This window comes from Molothrus ater, chromosome 25 (assembly GCF_012460135.2).
Source record: "Molothrus ater isolate BHLD 08-10-18 breed brown headed cowbird chromosome 25, BPBGC_Mater_1.1, whole genome shotgun sequence".
NCBI lineage: Eukaryota > Metazoa > Chordata > Aves > Passeriformes > Icteridae > Molothrus > Molothrus ater.
This window is the reverse complement of record NC_050502.2, coordinates 6,050,022-6,070,115: the sequence shown is the minus strand read 5'-3', so window position 1 is coordinate 6,070,115 and position 20,094 is coordinate 6,050,022. Positions and strand designations below refer to the sequence as shown.

At 55.5% G+C, this 20,094-nt stretch overlaps 1 protein-coding gene across 1 annotated transcript in view; it reads left to right on the top strand.

Annotated features, from left to right (window-relative positions):
* PLXNA2 (plexin A2) overlaps positions 1-20,094 on the top strand; it is a 171,537-nt gene that overhangs the window by 71,683 nt on the left and 79,760 nt on the right. Inside the window, exons 5-9 of the mRNA XM_054517302.1 lie at positions 3,860-3,960; positions 7,243-7,366; positions 8,259-8,412; positions 10,196-10,292; positions 11,907-12,021. Of these exons, the coding sequence (XP_054373277.1) occupies positions 3,860-3,960; positions 7,243-7,366; positions 8,259-8,412; positions 10,196-10,292; positions 11,907-12,021 (591 nt within the window). The remainder of the gene's footprint in view (positions 1-3,859; positions 3,961-7,242; positions 7,367-8,258; positions 8,413-10,195; positions 10,293-11,906; positions 12,022-20,094) is intronic.

Below are 20,094 nucleotides of genomic sequence, written 5' to 3'. Positions count from 1 at the left end.
GCTGCACGGAGGGTCTGGGGGCGCCAAGGAGATGGGAATGTTTGCAGATCTGATCCCTCACTCCAGAGTGATCCAGTCCCTGTGCTCCAGCACAGCTTGTCCCCCTCAGATGTTAATGAGGTTCTTATAGCAGCAAAGCCAAGCCCAAGCAAAGGTTGCCTGGATCAGAGTTGAAGGGGCTCTCTCCGTGCATCTGCAGTGCTGTAATTAAATAATCCCCTCGTAGCCATGGCAACGTTGTCTCCCTGTCCTCTCCCACTCGCTGCTTCTCTGCCACAACTTCCCGGCCTTGATTTGGTTCTGACAGCCCGGGGGGGGCTCTGAGAGCCCCTCAGAGTGAGGTGTGGGGCAGCAGAGCTGCTCCTGCAGGAGCCCTGCAGCTGCCAGAGCACTGCCCCTGTGGCACAGGGATGGGTGCTGGAGCCATTCCCACCTTTGGGAGCTCCACGGCATCCCGGGGATGCTCCTCTGTTATTTGTGGTTAAAACTCCCCCTTTCCCCTCTCCTCTGTGTCCTGGCTCTGCCCCATGGGTGCATTTCCTGCATCCCACTCACTGCTGCTCCTTCCACACTCCCTGGGGTCTCCACCAGGCAGGAGCAGCAGTTTCCAGGCAGGGATTTCCACAGCCCAAGGCAGATTGCACCCACATGTCCTGCTCAGCAAAGCCACAGCGTTCCCACCCCTCCACACTGGGAATTTTCCTGGCAAAGGCAAAGCCCAGCAGGATATTCCACCTGCAGCAGGCACGGGAGGGAGGAGCAGTGGGAAGAGTCTGCCAGACTTTTTACAGCCTCTGGGAAAGTCTGACTTGATTTTCCCTGTCACCCTGACACATTAATGGCTGCAGCTGAGGCGTCCTCCTTGCTCCTTCCCACACTTTTTCACGTCTCCTGCCCCAGCACAAAGCAGAGTTTTTCTCATGAATAAAGGAAAGAATCAAATCTCATTGGAAAGTTCATCAACTTTGGGCTCCTGCTCAGTGAGTGATAGATGGCTTTAATTACACTGAACTAGTTGGCATCTCTACTCCACTCCCCAAAGTCATTAAAAATAGATTTTCTGTTTGAACTCCAGCCCCCCGAGGGGTCTGTGGGCAGCCTGCTGTGGCTGTGGGATGCTCCAGGGGCTGTCTCCAGCCAGGGGAGGTCACAGGACTGGGCTGGCAGCACGCAAAAGCTGTGGAAACTTTGCTTTAGCCGTTTATTTAATTAATTTATTCATTTTATTTATTTATTTATTTGGAACTGGTTTCTTGTACTTATTTGCTCCGGGGGCTGGCAGAGTTGGAGTTTGTGTGTTTTGGAGAGTCTGTATTGATTTTTTTCTTTCTGTAATTTATTTTATTTTGCTGCTGTTATGGGTCAGGCAGTCAGGGACGGTAATAATGAGGCTTTATCATTAATGGTTGAGCAGCAGGTCCATTTTGGCAGGGAGAGCAGGAGGAGAGGTCACAGTTGGGCTGGGGGGAGCGGGGCTGTGCCCTCAGCAGCGAGGAGATCCCCCAGCAGTGCTGGATTCTCGGCCGCTGTCCTTCACACAGATGCTCCTCCAGAGACATTGTTCAAAACCTCGGTGTGGTTTTTAAAGAATTATCATGTGCAGCTTCCGAGCAGAAAAAGAAACGAAGCGCTCAACATCAAATCATCTCTAATGAACTCTTATTCACATAATTCCAACCCTCCGTTATTTATAGAGCGCAGCGAGAGCATCCAGCTCCTCACAAACATGAAACAAGCCCTGAGCTGCATTTAAATCACGGGGACAGATCCTGCCAAGCCTCCCTTTGTGGGTGTGAGCAGGGCATCTGCTGTGCTGGGGGATTTTGGGGCTGGGTCAGGGCTCAGCGTGCTGGGCTCATTTTAGGGGCAGCCCAGGCCCCCCCTGAGTGCATCCTGTGCCAGCTGGTGCCTCCCACAGGGAGATTTTTGGGTTGAAAAGCCCAGGTTTGCTGCTGGCTCTCCACCCAGGGGCAGCACTGGTCAGCACTGGTCTGTGCTGGGCGGTCACTGGGCTGGGCAGTGTCTGTAGGAATAGGATGGGCCATCCTGGGGAGCTGTTCTGTCACCAGGCCCCTGGGTTTGTTCCCACCCCATCTGGAAAGTGCTGTTTGCTCCTTACAAGGGAGAGGCAAGGCAGCAAAAAGCACATCCCCTGTGGCCACCCGAGTGCAGACCCTGCAAGGGCACCCCAGGCCCCTCTGCAGCCAGGAATCAAACCCCAACCCCTCATTTCCACCTCTGAAATTCTCCTCTCGGTTCCTGAAGCTCTTCCCATGCAGCAGGGGCTGCAGGCACTCCCAGCTCTGCCCCTGCCACCCCTCATTCCCAGGGTCCCAGCCCGAGCCCTCCCCACGGGCTCCACCTCGGCCAGAAAACTCCAACCCCGGGCGAGCTCTGTTTCGGGAAAAGCTGTTGAGTGGGGCTGAGGAAACAAGAAGAATAGCAGCCCTATTGGTGTCCAGCTCAGAGAGGAACTGGGTTCTCACTGTGTCAACAGCACTTGGCGTGACAGTGGCCGTTGTGTGGGGAGACACTGCTCCTTTCAGCGCGGCTGCTGGGAGCCGGGTGCTGTTGTGACGGACAGAGCCAGAGCCATCCAGCAGTTGTTTGAATTCCCAGCCAGTTGCAGGCATCGCTCCTGGGGCCCAGGAGCTGTGTGAGGCTGGGAGAGGATTATCTGCAGTGTTTGGTGGGGGAAATGGGAGTAGAATGGCAGAATCGCGGAATGGCCTGGGCTGGAAGGGAGCTCAGAAATCATCTGGGCACCTCCTGCTATCCTGGGTTGTGCAAAGGTCTGCCCAGCCTGGATTTGAACACCTCCAGGGGTAGGGAGTCCACAGGCTCTTGAGCAACCTGTTCCCGTGCCCCCCAACCTTACAGGAAGGGATTTCTCCTTGAGCAACCTGTTCCAGTGCCCCCCAACCCTACAGGAAGGGATTTCTCCATATTTTGTACAGGGAACACTACAGGAGCTCGAGATGCAAACCCACCCTGCTGCTGGAGGTGGCAAGGAATGGGTTGGAAAGGTTAAAGTGGTTCAAAATGCTGGAGGTGGCAAAGGATGTGTTGGAAAGGTTAAAGTGGTTAAAAAGGTTACAAATGTCTTTGCTGGAGCCAAGCAGTGACCTGTGGTTAAAGCCTGGTGTCGTTTTGAAGCCTCTGGGCCTCTCAGTGCTGGTAAATAGGTCAGGACTGTGCTGCACCTCACCATCACCATCATTCCTCATGTGCTGTGAGTGGGAGAGGGGTTTACAGCATCCTCCTGTGCTCCCTTCTGTGGCATCCCTGCCTGGAAGGGACAGGGACCTCCAGTGGGTCAGGCCTGGGGGCCCAAGTGGCTGCTGTTGGAAGGGCTCGAGTGGCCCAAGCACTGAAACACCAACCCAGACCCAGCAAAGCAATGAAACACCAACCCAGACCCAGCACAGCAGCGAAACACCAACCCAGACCCAGCAAAGCAATGAAACACCAACCCAGACCCAGCACAGCAGTGAAACACCAACCCAGACCCAACAAGCTGCCACAATCCCTGTGATTCATCCCCTGCAGCAGCTCCCTGGGGAAGGGGGAGGCAGAAATTGTGAATCAGGGAGGAGAGGGCTCAGCTCCAGCCCAGAGGGGTCCGAGAGCTGGCAGCACTGTGGGAGCCCAGCTGGGGCTGTCTGTGCCCAGGACTGACCCAGGGGATGGGTGACCTCACACCTCAGTCTCCAGTAATTCCTATTCTTGGATGTCGGAACGAATCCATTTCATTTCAGGCTTTGCCGTCGTGCCCGTGGCTCTGAGGGGCTCAGCAGGCCCTGGGGCTGCTCTGGCTGGCTTGGCAGAGCAGCCCTGAGCGTGTGTGTGTCCCTTGCAGGTGTCCAGGGTGCCCGTGGAGTCCTGTGAGCAGTACACGACCTGCCAGGAGTGCCTGAGCTCGGGGGACCCGCACTGCGGCTGGTGCTCCCTGCACCACATGTGAGTCCAGCCTCGGCTGTTCCCTGGTGACAAGAGCGGCTCTCAGAGCCTCCCAGAGCCTCCCACACAAAACAAGTCAGGCTGAAGTTCCTCAAGTCCATTTTTCCTCCCCTTTGGACATTCCCTGCATTGCAGCTCAGATGCCGCTGGAGATCCCTGAGCTCCCGGGAGAGGTGAAGGGAAATCAGCTCCTGCTTCAGGGGCAGGGTGATGTGGATGGAAAACCAGATGGGAAAATGATGGAAAACCAGGATTTGAACTGGTGGGAATGGAGGCCTGCTGGTTTGCACACCCCTCCTGCTGGTTTGCACCCTCCTGCTCTTTGCCCAAATCCCAATAATGTGGAATTTTTAAAGGCAACAGCAGATGTGATCCTGTGAGTGGGGCTTTGCTCCCAGCGAGGTTTCAGCAGCAGAGCAGAGCACAGGGCCCCTTTAAATCCCCAAAAGGGAATTTTCAATCCTGCAGGGGAGGTCAGGGGGTCCCAGCTCCAGCTGCTCCAGGGGGACCCAGCAGAGGGGCTGGGAGCTGCCACAAAGGTCTGAGGGTGCTTTTCCCCAGGGGAGCTCCAGGAAACCCTCTCTGCATTCAGGAGGTGTCTGTGCCCTTCCTTTCTCTGGCCTGCCATAAAAACCAGCACTTCCTAAGGCGGAAGGGAGCGCACGGGGCAGAGGAGCTGGGGGAGGAGGGGACAGGAACCCCCCGGCCCTGTGCCAGCTGCTGGGCAGCCCTGAGCGCCTGGCCAGGGGGGAGGCAGGGCTCAGGGGCCCGCACTGCAGCTCTTGGCCCCTTGCCTGAGGAGCAGGTGCTGGGGGAGCTGCAGGCTCCTCCACAAACCCGGCCTGGATCCGGGGCTGGGGGCACAGCAGCTCCCCACTGTGGGTCTGGGTGCTGGGGAAGGGCAGGAGAGGCAGCTCAGCCCCTGAGCATCCCACAGGCTCCTCTCAGGGACGGGCTGGGGGTGCCAGCAGGGCTCTGGGCATCCCACACCAGCAGCCTGGGCACTCTCAGCATCCCTTGGGGGTTTTTAGGATTTTTCCTTTCCAAGCGAGCCCCTACAGCAGAGCCACCCTTGGTGCAGCCTTGCCCCAGAGGCCTCACTGCCCCAGCTCCTCTGTCAGAAGGGAATTATTTCCATCCCTGTGTGCCCCCTGGGCCGGGGCTGCTGCAGCAGGAGCAGGGCTGGGGGCTCTGCAGCAGCTCCTCTGCAAGGATCAGCGAGCACTCCCCTCATGCTAATGAGCTGAGTCTTCACAAGCCACCTGGGAGGCAGGTAAAGGTTGTTATCTTCATTTTGCAGAGACAAAACCCTCGATGACAAGAGGAGAGGAAAGTGTCATTTCCTCTGCCCTTTTGGCCATGACATTTCAGCATCAGCCTATTCCCAACAAGGGCTCTTCCCCTTGTGGGATTTCTCAACCCTCCCTCCAAGCATCTGCACTTTGGAGCAGTGATCATTTTTTAGCTTTATTTTTTTAAGCTGTAAATAATTGTGTTTATCTTGCTGTTCCTCGAAGCCTCTGTCATCTTCGTTTGGAGGCCCCAAGTGCTGGAGCGCTTGTATTTAATTTGTCACCTCTCCCCTTTCATTCTCACATGTTCCTGCTTCCAGCTGCTCCGTGGAAGGTGCTGGGCCAGGGGTGATGCTCCCGCTGTGTTTGGGGATGGCTGAAAGGCTGAGGGGTGGAGCAGGAGGTGGTTTGTTCATCCTCTGCATGGACAGAGGGATCCTTTGCTCTCTGGGAGCTGTCAGAGGCCTCCAGGAGATTGTTACAGGGTCTCTCCAGCCCAGTGGGATGTGAAGCCTGCAAGACTTCCCCGTGCTGCTCTCTGCAAGTGTGTTATTGTCTCCAAGCCTATTTATCTCTGTTGGGGCTGTTGCCATAAATAGGATGATAAAAAAGAGCCATTCCAGCGAGTCAATGAGATAAAGGCTCCAGTCAAGAGCTCACTTTAGGGCTATCTTAGAGATTCACTTAAACCTCGATATTTCTTCCTTTGGCACCATTCATATTTAGCTCCTTTGTGCTCCAAAGGAAAAGGTACAAAAGGGAGAGGGTGAGGAGAGCAGCCCCAGCGTTTGTTGGGGATCAGGGGGGTGGTTTGGAAAGGGAACGTGGAAACTTCTCTTCATCTAAAGCAAACTCCCACTGTTCCACAGAATCCCACAACGCTCGCGTTCAAAGGGACCTTAAAGGCAAATCTGCCACCTGCACCCATGGAGGAGGGCGGGAAGGGAAGGATTTTCCCCAGATGACAGAAAGCAGGGAATCCTGGAGGGCTGCCAGCACCACAGCGTGCCCTTGGTTCCCAGTGGGTGCTCTGCTGCATTTCCCCCTGCTCCAAGAGCACCTGCAGCAAGAGCAGGGACGAGGAGCTGTGCTGGAGCACGTGGAACACCCGGAGGAGCACTCCAGGCACCTTGGCATGCTCAGAGGCTCCTGCTGCTGGGAATGGGCAGGGGCTGGGAGCTGCAGGACGGCAGCAGCCAAGCCCTGCTGGCAGCAGCTGGAGCTCCCACTCCTGCCCGGGGCTCCCCCCAGCTCCAGCAGGAGATGATTAGGTGTGGTTTTAATTGGGACAGAGGCACCATCCTGTCCCTGCCTGTTACAGCTTTCTGCTTTAGCTGGTGTGCAGATGAGTCCATGGCTCACCCCACGCCCCAGCACATGGACTGGCAGCTCTGGATTGTGTCCCAGCGCAGGAATTACTCATGGGATACTCGGGCTTTGTGGTTTTGCTGATCACTGAATATTTTCCAGCACCCTTTGGTCCTAACCTGGTGCCCAACACCTGCTCCCTGTGCAGGGCATCACCGGGTCCTGCTGTGGAACATCTCCCTGGGGGTTTGGGGTGTTTTCAGTCCTCTGGGGGATGTTTTGGGGGCTCTGGGGATATTTTCAGTGCCCTGGGGGATATTTTCAATGCTCTAGGGGATATTTTCACTGCTCTGGGGATATTTTCATTGCTCTGGGGATGTTTTCAGTACTCTCAGGGGTGTTTTTGGTGATCTGGGGGTTGTTTTCAGTGTTCTAGGGGGTGTTTTTGGTGATCCAGGGGATGTTTTCTCTGCTCTGGGGGATGTTTTCAGTCCCCTGGGGATGTTTTCAGTGCTCTGAGGGATGTTTTCAGTGCTCTAGGGGGTGTTTTTGGTGATCTGGGGGTTGTTTTCAGTGCTCTAGGGGGTGTTTTTGGTGATCTGGGGGATGTTTTCAGTGCTCTGGGGGATGCTTTCAGTGCCCTGGGGATGTTTGCAGTGCTCTGGGTGCCCCTGTGTGGCAGGTGCTCCCCGCGGGACCGCTGTGAGCGGGCAGAGGAGCCGTTCCGCTTCGCCGGGAGCATCGGGCAGTGCCTGAGCGTGGCCGTGCAGCCCAGCAGCATCTCGGTGTCAGAGCACAGCCTCCCGGTGAGCAGCGACAGGGACAGGGGCCCGGCGGGACAGCCACCCCCAGCAGGGAGCACTCCCCACTCCAGCCTTCCCCCTTCCCTCGGGCACAAGTGTTTTCTCATGAGGTCACACTCACGGAGGGATGGGGCAGCCAAGGGGTCACCCGAGCCAGGGAGAGGGCGGAGAGGGGGGCACAGGAACAAATTCCCCTTCCCCTGGTGTCTCAGCTCACATTTCCCCGCTCTCTGTAGCTGGTAAAGGAAAGGCTTTGTTTCCCAAAAAGCTCCTCTGTGAGCTGGGCTCAGGCCTGGCTCTCTGAAGCATCCCAGCTGTTGCTGCCCCACTCCTCTGTAGCAGCTGGTCCTGCTGCCCCAGCCCCCCGTGTAGAAATGGTGTGGGGAGAGGGGGCTCAGCCCTCCAGGCCCTGCTTTGCCATGGGGACACTGCCCAGCCATGGTGGGGACACGCCCCAGCTGTGCTGGGCTCACTGGGGACTCTCCTCCCGGCCAGGGCAGGGTGGTGTCCCCCATTCATGCACTGGGGAGGGAGCTGGTCTGAGCTCAGGGCTCTGGGGATGGTCCCTGCTGCTCTCAGGGTCCTGCCACAGGCACTGAGGGTGGCAAAGCTCCTGTAGAGCAACCAGGGGACAAAAATCTGCCATTGCCAGCAGCACTGGCCTGCAGCACCCCAAGGCTCAGCACGGTGGGTTTGTATCACAAAGAACATCCTCGCCTTCCTTTGTCCTCCTCCCTTCCCCATCACAGCGCAGCTGGCCACCAACTGTGGGCAGGTGGGTGATTTAAGGGGGATGTTTTGGATGGGAACACAGGCAGGGCTGGGGATTTGAGGGAGGTCTGGGCTGCTCTGCCTGCTGACAGCTCTGCTTTGCTCCCTGGTGTCCGTGCTGCAGCTCAGGCTGCGGGTGAGCGACGCTCCAGACCTCAGTGCCGGGGTCAGCTGCCTCTTCGGGAACCTCAGCGAGGTGGAGGGGCAGGTGTCGGGCAGCCAGGTGCTCTGTGTGTCACCAGCAGCCAGAGACGTCCCTGCCATCCCCGTGGATCAGGGTAAGTGCTGGCTCCTTGATGCTGGCTGGGGGCTGTTTACAGACTATGAACGAGACGGGGCTGCTGTGGAACTGCCTTGAGCTGTTTGATTTTCCAGCATCAGTCTCATTATGTGATTATGACAATGGGAAGATGCCAGCAGCTCACGTTCTAGGTAGCAGACACAGAACTCAATGTTACAACTCACTTTATAAGCTTCTTGACCAATCACACAAAGCAAAAGCACATTGACAGTAGTTCTATCCAACCACTTAAAAGCACAGGTACCTTTGGTTAAAACAATGCTCGCTTATTTCGAATACAATACCTGCTTGTAAGCCTTAAAACACAATGCACAGAGCTCCATTATTAAGCTTTAACTTCCTTAATATCTCGCTAGATAAACTTTTCTGTAGCTTAGAGAGTTATTCTAGCCAAGCATTAATACACAGACCATTGTTCTATTTGTCTTTGCTTTTCTACAGTTTAAATCATTTTTCTGCTGACCAATCTCATGGCTGCTGCACGGCTCTGCTCACAGTTCTGCTGTCTCTGGGACCTGCATCTTGCAGCTTTCCCCAAACCCTCTGATTCTGTGGATTCCCACAGCTCCTGGGCAGTGACACGGCGGCAGACAGTGCAGGGCAGCTTTGGCTGAGCAGAGCTGAGCCTTTGGGGCTGCTGCCAGAGAAATTCCTGCTGCTGTCGAAGCCCATTGAGCCCAGGGAGCTTCATCCCCAGGAAATGCATCCCGCACAGGGCAGGAGGGGCTGGCAGCAGGGAGTGCCTGCCCTGTCCTCACTCCCTCCCTGTGCTGCCAGACAGCTCCCAGGGCAGGACAGGAGCCGTCTGTCCCCTCCAGGGGGGCTCACAGGAGCTCTCAGCCCTGCCAGGCTGGCTGGATCTGGGAAGCAGCAATGTCCCCTGGGCCTGGCTCAGCACCCACGAGGAGGCGGCAGCAGCTCCTCTGTCTCAGTGCTGCTCTTTGGGCTGGCTCCTCATTAATGTCACCTCTGTCATATTTTCTCTTCCTGAAACTGAAGCACCACTGGCTTGGAGCTCATTTTCCCCTTGGCATCCTTCCAGGTGTCCAGGGTGCCTCCCTGGTGATGTCTTTGTGGTTCTGAGGCATTTTCTGGAGCCTGAGCCTTGGGGAGCCCTGCAGGGGCTTCCCCAGCAGCCCCAAAAGAACAATGTGCTCTCAATGAACCCAGAGCTCAGGCTCCCAGGGAGCTCCACTGCTGCCTCACTTGATTCCAGCAGGGCCTCCTGCTCCAGGAGACAACTCTGGGACATGAAGCTGTGGAGCCCAGACCCTGGAAGTGCTCAGGGATGGGCTTGGGTGGGGTTTGGGGGATGCTGAAGGTGTCCCAGCCCATGGCAGGGGCTGGCACTGGCTCTTTGAGGGTCCCTTCCAACCCAAACCCCTCCGTGACTGCACAGTTCTGCTCCTGGGCTGGCTCTCAGAGCAGCCTCACGTTCTACACTGCAGAGTGAATCAGGGAGCAGGGCCAGGCTCCAAAACCATTCCAGGGCACCTTCACCCCCTGGCTCTGGGGCACTTTGCCACCAGGGCTGGGGTTTGGGGGCATTGCTGGACATGGGCACCCGGGGGGCTCCAGGGCAGGGTGGGGCGGGGTTCTGGGGGTCTCCAGGGCAGGGTGGGGCGGGGTCCTGGTGCTGCGAGGTGCAACCCGAGCTGCCCCAGCAGCAGCAGCAGCAGCAGGGGGCTCAGCAGAGGGCAGTGGGCAGCAGACCCCCCCCCCCCCGGCTGTGCCAGTGACAAGCTCTGCTCTGTCCCCAGACTGGTTCGGTGTCGTGCTCCAGCTGAAGTCCCGGGAGACGGGCAGGACCTTCGTCAGTACCGAGTTCAAGTTCTACAACTGCAGCGCCCACCAGCTGTGAGTGCCCCTTGCCCACCCCCGAGCAGAGCCAAGAACCAGCCCCGAGCATCCGGGGAGGGGGCGCTGGGGGTGCCACGGGGGGCCCGGGTCACAGGGGGGGCTCCGGGAGCCGCGGAGGAGGCAGAGCCGGGAACAACCTCAACCTGCTGGTGCCCCCAAGCTGCGCGATCCCGCAACTGAGAGCGGGGATGGAGCCGGGAGGGATGGGAAGGGATGGGGAATGAGAATGGGGAATGGGGAATGGGGATGGGGAATGGGGGAATGGGGAATGGGGATGGGGATGGGGGAATGGGGATGGGGGAATGGGGAATGGGGAATGGGGATGGGGAATGGGGAATGGGGAAGGGGGAATGGGGGAATGGGGATGGGGATGGGAATTTGGGAATGGGGAATGAGGAATGGGGATGGGGAATGGGGAATGGGGAATGGGGATGGGGGAATGGGGGAATGGGGAATGGGGAATGGGGATGGGGGAATGGGGAATGGGGATGGGAAATGGGAGAAGGGGGAATGGAGAATGGGGATGGGAATGAGGAATGGGGGAATGGGGATGGGAATGGGGGAATGGGGAATGGGGGAATGGGGAACGGGGAATGGGGATGGGGAATGGGGAATGGCGAATGCGGAATGGGGATGGGGGAATGGGGCCCCAGATTTGCTGTGCTGATTAGAATGAGCTCCCCTGGCTGTGGAGGTCAGCAGAACGCTCAGGAGAGCACAACTGAGCCATCGGAGCTGCTCACACAGTGCCCTGCTCCCTGTGCCCAGCTGGGAGAGCCCTGCCTGCAGAGCTGCTCTGCTCCTCTCCAGAGCTGCCTCAGGCCACGCTGCCACCTCCCTGGTGACATTTGTCTGCCTGGCCTGGCCTTGCTTCAGCAGTCCCGGGCACTTCCCTCTGCAGGCAGCTCTGGTGCCTGGAGCCACGGGCAGGGCATGGACTGAATCCACGGGCACAGCTGATCCTTGTGCCACCAAGAGCTGCCACGTGGCACCAGGGGTGGCCTCGGAGATGGAGGAGGTGGCAACTGCCAGGGTTAGCAGCTGTCACAGCTCCTGCCTCTCTGTGAGAGGGGAACAAAACCCACCCAGGCACTCTGCTGGCAGCTGGGTCCCCTGGGGCTGAAAAGGGTCTGTGTTCTTTCAAAAACATTTCATAAGCAGTTTGGTTTTTTTTTTTTCCCCAACATGAATCAAAAGCACTTGCAGCACCCCCTGCACTCCAAGGCCAGGCAGGAGTGTTGCTGCTGCCTTGAAGCATTCCTGACTTGCAGAACAACTGATCCCATTTTTGCCAGGCTTGCCTTCTTTCCTAGAAGCTAAAGCCCAAGCCTGGTGCCTGTGCAGTGCCCTGCTCTATTTTACACCAATCCAAGGACGTGCAGTAAATCCCAGCTTGCATTTTACTCTGGGATAAACTGTGAGGCTGCCCCAGGTCTGTCTTTGGAGCCTGTGTGTTTTCCTAAACCCATTTCTCGTTCTGTGCTCTATCAAAACCACCCCCACCAAAGGGAATTCTTTTCCCAGGTAAGGCTGGATTTCTGGCACGGCCTGCAGAGGGCTGCAGCCCTGCCAAGGTGCTGGGGGCTGTGCTCAGCCCTGCTCTCCCCCCAGGTGCCTGTCCTGTGTGAACAGTGCCTTCCGCTGCCACTGGTGCAAGTACAGGAACCTGTGCACCCACGACCCCACCACCTGCTCCTTCCAGGAGGGGAGGATCAACGTCTCTGAGGTACCATGTGCTGGTGTCCACAGGGGGCTCAGGGTGAGGGAGGGGACGAGGATCTGACTCCAGGTTTCAGAAGGCTTGATTTGTTATTTTATGATATATATTACATTAAAACCATACTAAAAGAATAGAAGAAAGGATTTCATCAGAAGGCTGGCTAAGAATAGAATGAGAAGGAATGATAACAAAGGTTTGTGGCTCGGCTCTGTGTCCGAGCCAGCTGGGCTGTGATTGGCCATTAATTAGAAACAACCACACGAGCCCAATCCCAGATGCACCTGTTGCATTCCACAGCAGCAGATAACCATTGGTTACATTTTGTTCCTGAGGCCTCTCAGCTTCTCAGGAGGAAAAATCCTAAGGAAAGGATTTTCCACAAAAGATGCCTGTGACAGTCCCACGCTGGGATTCCTCCCTCTATCCTCTGCTTTTCCATGCCACAAGCACCAGAACCCTCTTGGTGTGAGCTTTGTGGGTCTCTCAGGTGCCCAAAAGTGCAGGAGCAGCTTTGAAGCAGAGCAGTGCTGGTGTCACTGAAGTGCTGCTCTTGACCCGAGCAGCAGAGCTGAGCCTCCCCTGCTGTGTGGGAATGCCCAGGTTCATTAATTACAGTAATTGCTGTAGTGCTTTCCCCCAGGGGTCCCAGAGACTCCAGCGCTTTCAGCAGCTCTGCTTTGCTTGCTCAGAGCAGCAGCTCTGGCTGGGCTGGGCAGTGCCTCCTGTTGGGATTCATGGCAGGGCCTGACTGTGGCTGGTGAAGGAATTACCAAAGAGCGCAGCCCCAGATTTTGGAAAAGGGAGCTGGTTTGGGTTCCAACGCCACGGACCCGGAGCCATCTCTCTTAGCAGCTCATAAAAGGTGTGGGGCTCCCATCCAAAAATGCTTTTAGCACTTGGAAAGGCACAGGCTGGGAATGGCTCTGCCAGCTCTCCTGTGTGTCCCAGGGCAGAGGGATCCGTGGAGGAAAGGGGTTTGTTAGCACAAATTCCCGATTTACCACTGCAAGGAGCCCTTGCTCTGGGGTTTCTGCACTCCTCGTCCTGCCTGATCCCCTGCCTGCCTCATCCACACGGGGTCCTGGTGCTGCAGGGTCCTGCTCTTTGCCCTCACTGTTCCTACAAACAGCTTTGCAGCACCTGAAATGGGTGCAGGTCCTAAAGCTGCAAGGGAAAAACACTTTGGAAGATGCTCTGGAAATCCTGAGGGTGCTGGAAAGTGGGAAAGGCAGCAGTGAGGACATCTACAAATAGGAGAGAAAGAAAGGAGAGGAAGGCGTGCCAGCATCCAGACAAATCCTTGTCAGTGAGTGATGGAGATGGAGAAAAGCAGGGGAGATCAGTCAGTGGTGTGAACACTGAGCTGTCAAAAGGACTGAAGGTTCAGCCAGGTTGGTGCTAAACTGGGAGTAAACTCCACTCCTGTGTCTCCCTGGCTGCCAGGAGATCCAGGGGTAAAGGGCAGAGTCATTTCTGAGCTGTGCAAGGACCTGGTGGGAAGCTGCAAACCCAAGGATGGGCAGCGTGCCTGGGATGGGAATGGGAGCCCAGGGAGCAGCTTCCACCCCAGGAACAGACCAAAAGCTTTCTCCATCCACTCAAAGTCAAGAAAATTCCTTTCACCATATCAAGAGAAGGCAAAACCCTTTGCCTCTCCTCCTCTTGAGTGCTGGGGTAGGTTCTCCCCCACACTCCAGGTATCCCTGTTCTCCCCCACACTCCAGGCATCCCTGTTCTCCTCCACACTCCAGGCATCCCTGTTCTCCTCCACATTCCCAGCATCCCTGTTCTCCTCCACACTCCAGGCATCCCTGTTCTCCTCCACACTCCCAGCATCCCTGTTCTCCTCCATGCTCCCAGCATCCCTGTTCTCCTCCACATTCCCAGCATCCCTGTTCTCCTCCACACTCCAGGCATCCCTGTTCTCCTCCATGCTCCCAGCATCCCTGTTCTCCTCCACATTCCCAGCATCCCTGTTCTCCTCCACACTCCAGGCATCCCTGTTCTCCTCCATGCTCCAGGCATCCCTGTTCTCCTCCACATTCCCAGCATCCCTGTTCTCCTCCACTCTCCAGGCATCCCTGCTCTCCTCCACACTCCAGGCATCCCTGCTCTCCTCCACACTCCCAGCATCCCTGTTCTCCTCCACACTCCCAGCATCCCTGTTCTCCTCCACGCTCCCAGCATCCCTGTTCTCCTCCACTCTCCAGGCATCCCTGTTCTCCTCCACACTCCAGGCATCCCTGTTCTCCTCCACATTCCCAGCATCCCTGTTCTTCTCCACTCTCCAGGCATCCCTGCCCTCCCAGGCTGCACAGGTGGGGCTCTCCCTTCTCTGGGTCCCCAAGCCCGGGATCTCAGGGTGTCTGACAAGTCCCTGCTAAAGCAGGGCAATCCCATCATCTCTGTTTTGCTGCTGGGAGCACCCAGGGCTTGCCTGAGGTCACACAGAGGGAGAGGGGAGCAGTTGGAACCCCTGGAAGTTCCTGCTGGGGTCACAGGGCTGTCTCCAAACAACTTCCTCTGTCATCTTCACCTTGCAGAGGATTTCTCACCAGGGATGTTTTGGGACACCTCACACCTTCCTGGTGATTGGCTCTGGTAAGGGCTGATGATAATGATACAAGTGCTCTCCATCATTTCTCCTCCAGACCTCTGAGCACAGGCAAAACCACCCCAAATAAATGTGTTTGCTCATTTAAGAGCAATGAATTTCCCCTTCACACACAGCCTGGTGATGATGATGCCTTTGCTATGGGCTCTCCACCAACACACAAAGAAGCAAATGCCTCATGGAGAGTTTCCTCTCCTAAACCAATTCAGATCACAACGTTCTCATTGTGTCACGGCCTGATGTATTAGGAAATTGTTTGTGCTTCCCCTGGCTGCCTCCCCAGCAGAGCCAGTGGTGTTTGGAGTGGGGATCTCCGTGCCTGTGCCCTACTTTCAGTCCCCTGTGCCTCTCCTTATGTAAGGTTTACACACGTGTTCACACAGGCCTGCACATCGCTCGCATCTTTATCTTTAATTTAAGGGAAATATCTTGAATATTCCCTTTTACTCCTGGCCCATCAGAGCTGGCATCCCAGTGGGATTGGATGTGTAACGAGCTCCCTTTGATGCTCCCAGGAGTTGTCTGTCTGGAGGAGGAACAAGGGCCCAAAGCCTCAGCCACTTCAGGAGGAGATGGGGGAGAGAATTCCCCTTTTCATGGGCTGTGCTCCTGCTCCTTGCAAGGCTCTGCCCCCAGTGCCCGAGCTGAGTGCTGCCCCTCTGCCCTGCCTGCCATGGAAATGCAGCCCAGGGAGTTTCCTGATCCCTCCACCTGCCCTGCCAGCAGGAACTGTGTGCTCAGGTCCAAGGGCAGAGCTCAGGGACAGATGTGGGGGTGCAGAGGGAGCCCCAAAGGTGTGTGGGTGCTTTAGGAACAGGTTTGGGAACACAGATATTCCACAGCCTTTGCAGCAGGGGGATCCTGCAGGACAGAGCTGGCTGCTCCTGATGTTCTCCCTCTGCTGGGAATTTCTGACATGGGGGAACCATCTGAGGTCTCCATTTCCAGGTAGCCAATTCTTTAGGAGTTAATTATTAGAGAAGCAATTATTTTCCCATCCTTTTCCTGGTCAGAGCCTTCACTGTCAGCAGAAGGTGCCTGCTCAGTCCTTGCCCCCACTAAATCAGGATTTCTCCAAGAGATTCTCCTGGGTGTGGAGCACTGATTGTCCCACTTTACAAAACCCCAGATCAAGCCAATGATGCCATTTTAATGTGCCTGATGTGGTTTGGCGTGTGTGTGTGTGTGTGTGTGTGTGTGAGGTTTTATGATGTCTCTCTCTAAATGAGGAGAAATGTGGATTCATAAACATCCTCACACCCCATCCCAGAGGAGAGCTAGAACCAAATAAATCCTCTTAGCTCCCCAGGATGTGAGAGCCTGTCCCTCTTTGATGTCCAGTGTGTGCTGATAATGCCGTTTCCACGGGGGAACGCTGATCTGGGGACAGAGAGTTCCAGATCCCGGGATTTCAGTGCCCTTGGGGCTCCTTTGAATTCCCACTGATTTTGTGGCAACGCCCTTGCCCCTGGCTGTGCCCTTGGGTGCTGAGTGCTGCTTGATGTGCCTTGAAGGAAACAAAACACAACAAAATCAGCCCTGCAGAGCTGTCCTGGCAATCCCCATCCCAGCAGGGCTGAGATGTGCTGGAGGTGACTCAGAGCCACAGCTCAGGCCACCAAAGGCAGCCAATGACTTTGCAGGGTCACACCTCACTTTGGGGAGATGCCTTTGCCTGAAATAGGAGCAAAAAGCCTGGTTTCAGCAAAATTCCCTCAGCTCTGAGCCGTGGCGGTGCTTTTATCATCCGTGCTGTGGATGGTTGGTGTTCGGAGGGAGGGAGGCAGGAGGGAAGGGCTGCAGGAGCAGAGGGAGCAGTTCCTGCCTGTAACCTGGGCCAGGGAGCTGCTCCTGCCTCAGCTCTGGGCTGTTCACAGGAGGGGAAGGTCCTGAGCATCCCCCTGCCTCCCAAAGTGATGGAGAAGACCCAGGTTAGGGCTCAGGGCTGATGGTGTGGGTTAGGAATTCACCAGGCTGGGCCCCAGCTGCCTTCCTTTCATGTCTGGTTTCCAAGGAACAGGGGCTGCTCTCCCTTCCAGTGGCATAAATGAAGGATAATGTGTTTCCATGAGTGACAGGGACTGTAATTTATATCATTGGGAACACAACTGTGAACCAGGGGTTTACATTCACGTGCCAGATTGGGTTATGTTTATAACTTTAAAATAACGGGCGGCAAGTTAACATTTGTGGAGAGTTTGCGGGGGTTTTTTGAAGATGAAAAGTACAGAAACAGTCTATTTTCTGCCATTTGGGCTAAATCCTGTAGTCAGAAGAATTGCCTGCCATTTCTAGGCAATTTTTTTTTTTCCAAATAAGAGCAAAGAGGTTTGACCTACTAAAACTGCTCGGTTAAACACAAATAATAACCATGGGTGCTCTGTTCTGCTCCAGAGACAGCTGCAGAACGTGGGTCTTTAAGGTATTTATAGACCTTGGAGTCTTTGAGGCTAAAAAGTGTTGGAGAAGCATAAAATGTCTTTGTAAATTGTGTGTGCTGATACTTCACAGGCAGAACATTCCCCGAGAGTCTGTGCCACTCAGGCACCCAGCCTTGTCTTCCTGCAGCAGATCTGATCCCTGTTTATTCTGGCTCGGGGAAGTCAAGGAGGATAATGAGAGGATTCTGCCTGTTTGTTTAGAGAGAGGAGGCAATAATGGCCTTTCTAACTCGCTGCAGGATTTACCTCTCATGAATTAAAAAACAAAGTAAACTGATTATGGAACAAGCTGTGTGTGTTCCACCGCCTTTATTCGGCGTTTTCTGGGTGGTTCCAGCTCTTCCCGGGGAGGGAACCAGGATGGGGCGCCCAGGCTGAGCCTGACACAGCGGGGACACGAGGAGGGGCCTTGGCCAGAGCCACAGAGCCCAGCCCAGCAGCAGGGCTGGTGCTGCCAGCCCCTTCCCAGGCCTGGGAGATTCCTGTGGAGGGGATCAGCATGGACAGAGGCACTGCCCAGCTGATGATAAATAAAGCCCTGACAAAATCATTTACCTGAGCCGTGGCCGTTCCACCAGGGAGCAGCTGAGAGAGGTGGTGGACAGACAAACCACACAGGGTCTGTGGGAAGGGCTGTGTGCGCAGGGATGGGGCAGTGCAGATGTGGCTGTGCAGGGATTTGGGTTTGAAAGGATTTGGGTCACAGGCATGTGGCTGTGCAGGGATTTGGGGTGCAGGGAATTGGGTTTTTAGGGATTTGAGGTGCAGGGACGTGGCTGTGCAGGATTTGGGGTGCAGGGAATTGGGTTTTTAGGGATTTGAGGTGCAGGGATGTGGCTGTGCAGGATTTGGGGTGCAAGGACATGGGATTTTAGGGATTTGGGGTGCAGAGACATGGCTGTGCAGGGATTTGGGGTGCAGGGATGTGGCTGTGCAGGGATTTGGTTGCAGAGACATGAGTTTTCAGAGATTTGGGGTGCAGGGATGTGGCTGTGCAGGGATTTGGGTGCAGAGACATGAGTTTTCAGAGATTTGGGGTGCAGGGATGTGGCTGTGCAGGGCCGTGGGTGCACATCACTGAGGCAGCAATTTAAAAAACAAATTGGAAAAAGAAAAGCCCTGAAAGCTGAGCTTTCCCCGGGGCTGGAAATGCTCACAGGGGCTCCACAGGACGTGCAGGGTCCGAGCTGAGCCGGGCCCTCCCCAGCCCCAGCAGCTCCTCTCGCTCAGCTGAGAAATTCAGCAGCCACTGCCTGCAGCAGCGTGGCTGCCCACGGGCATCCTGGCTTTGCTGGAGTCTGGCATCCTCCTACAGATCCCTGCATCCCCAAATGCGGATCCCTTGTTGGTGTGATCACTGTCAGCCAGCACAGAGGGGCTGCCTCGCTCCTGCTCAGGCTGCGCCTGCCTCGCTTTCCCCACAGCCCCAGTGTGACATTTTCCTTCCTCTGGAACCAAAGGAATGGGGAAAAAAAATAAATAAATCTATTTTGCCCCGCTCGTCTCTAATGATGGCAGAGCAGTTTTTGCTGCCAGCACTTTCAGCAGCAGGGAGCAGATGTGGGATGGAGTCCCCTCCTGTGCCTGGGAAGGAGGGAGCCTTTCCTTAGCAGTCTCCTCACGGACTGAGCTGGCCAGGAGGGATAATGGTCCATAACATATTCATTATTTTCAGGACTGTGCACTGAAGTTCTCCCACTGGTGATGCAAGTGGAGATTTTTTGTTTTCAGTTGTAATGGGGTAAAGGATTCTGCAGCTCTGGGTTGCTTTTCCTTCCAGCCCTCGGGGCTGGGCCCCTCTGCTGGAGCTCAATGGGACTTTGAGGTGAATCAAACCCTTCCATGCAGGCAGGCGTTGAGTGGAAGGCAGCACAGGTGAGTGGTGCTTCAGGAGAGGAGGGAATGTGCAGAGTCAGCCTGGAAGAGCTGGATGGAAAATCCAGCTGTGAATCCAGGGAGTTTGCTGGTGGTGAGCTGGGGCTGGGTCCGGGTGCCAGGGTCAGTGGGAAGCAGGAATGCCATTCCCTCCCTCCCAGCCTGTGAACCCTCTCCTCTGCAGGAAAGGGCCTCCCTTCCCTCCCCAGCGCAGCTGATGGAGTTGGAAATCACTCTTGGCTGTTAATCCGTGAAAGTCCCTGTTAGGAATAAAATAAAATATATATACGGAAAAGTGCCACTAAAAAGGTTTACGAGGCTGCAGTTTAAGTGAGCGGCTGCTCCGGAGCAGAGCATCTGTTTCTCATTTACAGCTGGTTTGAGCCATGGTGAAACACTTCCCCTGGCCCTGGCTGGGAGCTGCCTGCCTTGGGGACGGGGATTTTCTCCCTGGACACAGCATCCTGGGCAGGATGGCTCCTGGCATTGCCATCAGCACGATTGCCTTTCATCCCCAGGCTGGAGGGGCTCGGGATGCCCCTCTGGGATTTGGCAGAAGGAGCGGAGACGGACGTGTTTGTTCTAAACTCCTGCTTTAGCTGGGGATTAATCACTCAGTGTCAGGTGCTTACAGGTACTTAGGTACCTTGTTCCATTAGATCAAAGCAAATTAGAGCTGAGCAGAATGTAAATACAGCTGATGGTCAGAGGTGTTGCAGCTCCTGCTGTAGAAATTGGAGAAAAATTGTATTTCCCAGTGTGTTGTGCAGAGATAATGTTTGGGATGTTGAGATCTCATGGGAGGGATGTCACACCGTTACCAGCAGCTGATAAGTCATTTTTTTGTGGTCCCTCTCAGGGTTTCATTTAGACATTCTGTTTGTGCTTGGGTGAGCTGGATATCTGTGCAATGGTGTTTCACAGAGTCACAGATGCTCTGGATGGGAAGGTGTCATGGTTCTGTTCACATCTCTCAGGGCCTGAAACACTGAGGTGTCCTTGATTGCCAGGCCTGGAGAGGAATTGTTGTGTCTGACCAAAATTGGAGAGCAGCATTATATATATATATTATATATATAACTCCAAACTCACATTGTGTATGGAGTTTGGAGTTATACACTCCAAATTTTTCAGGATTTGCAGAATTGC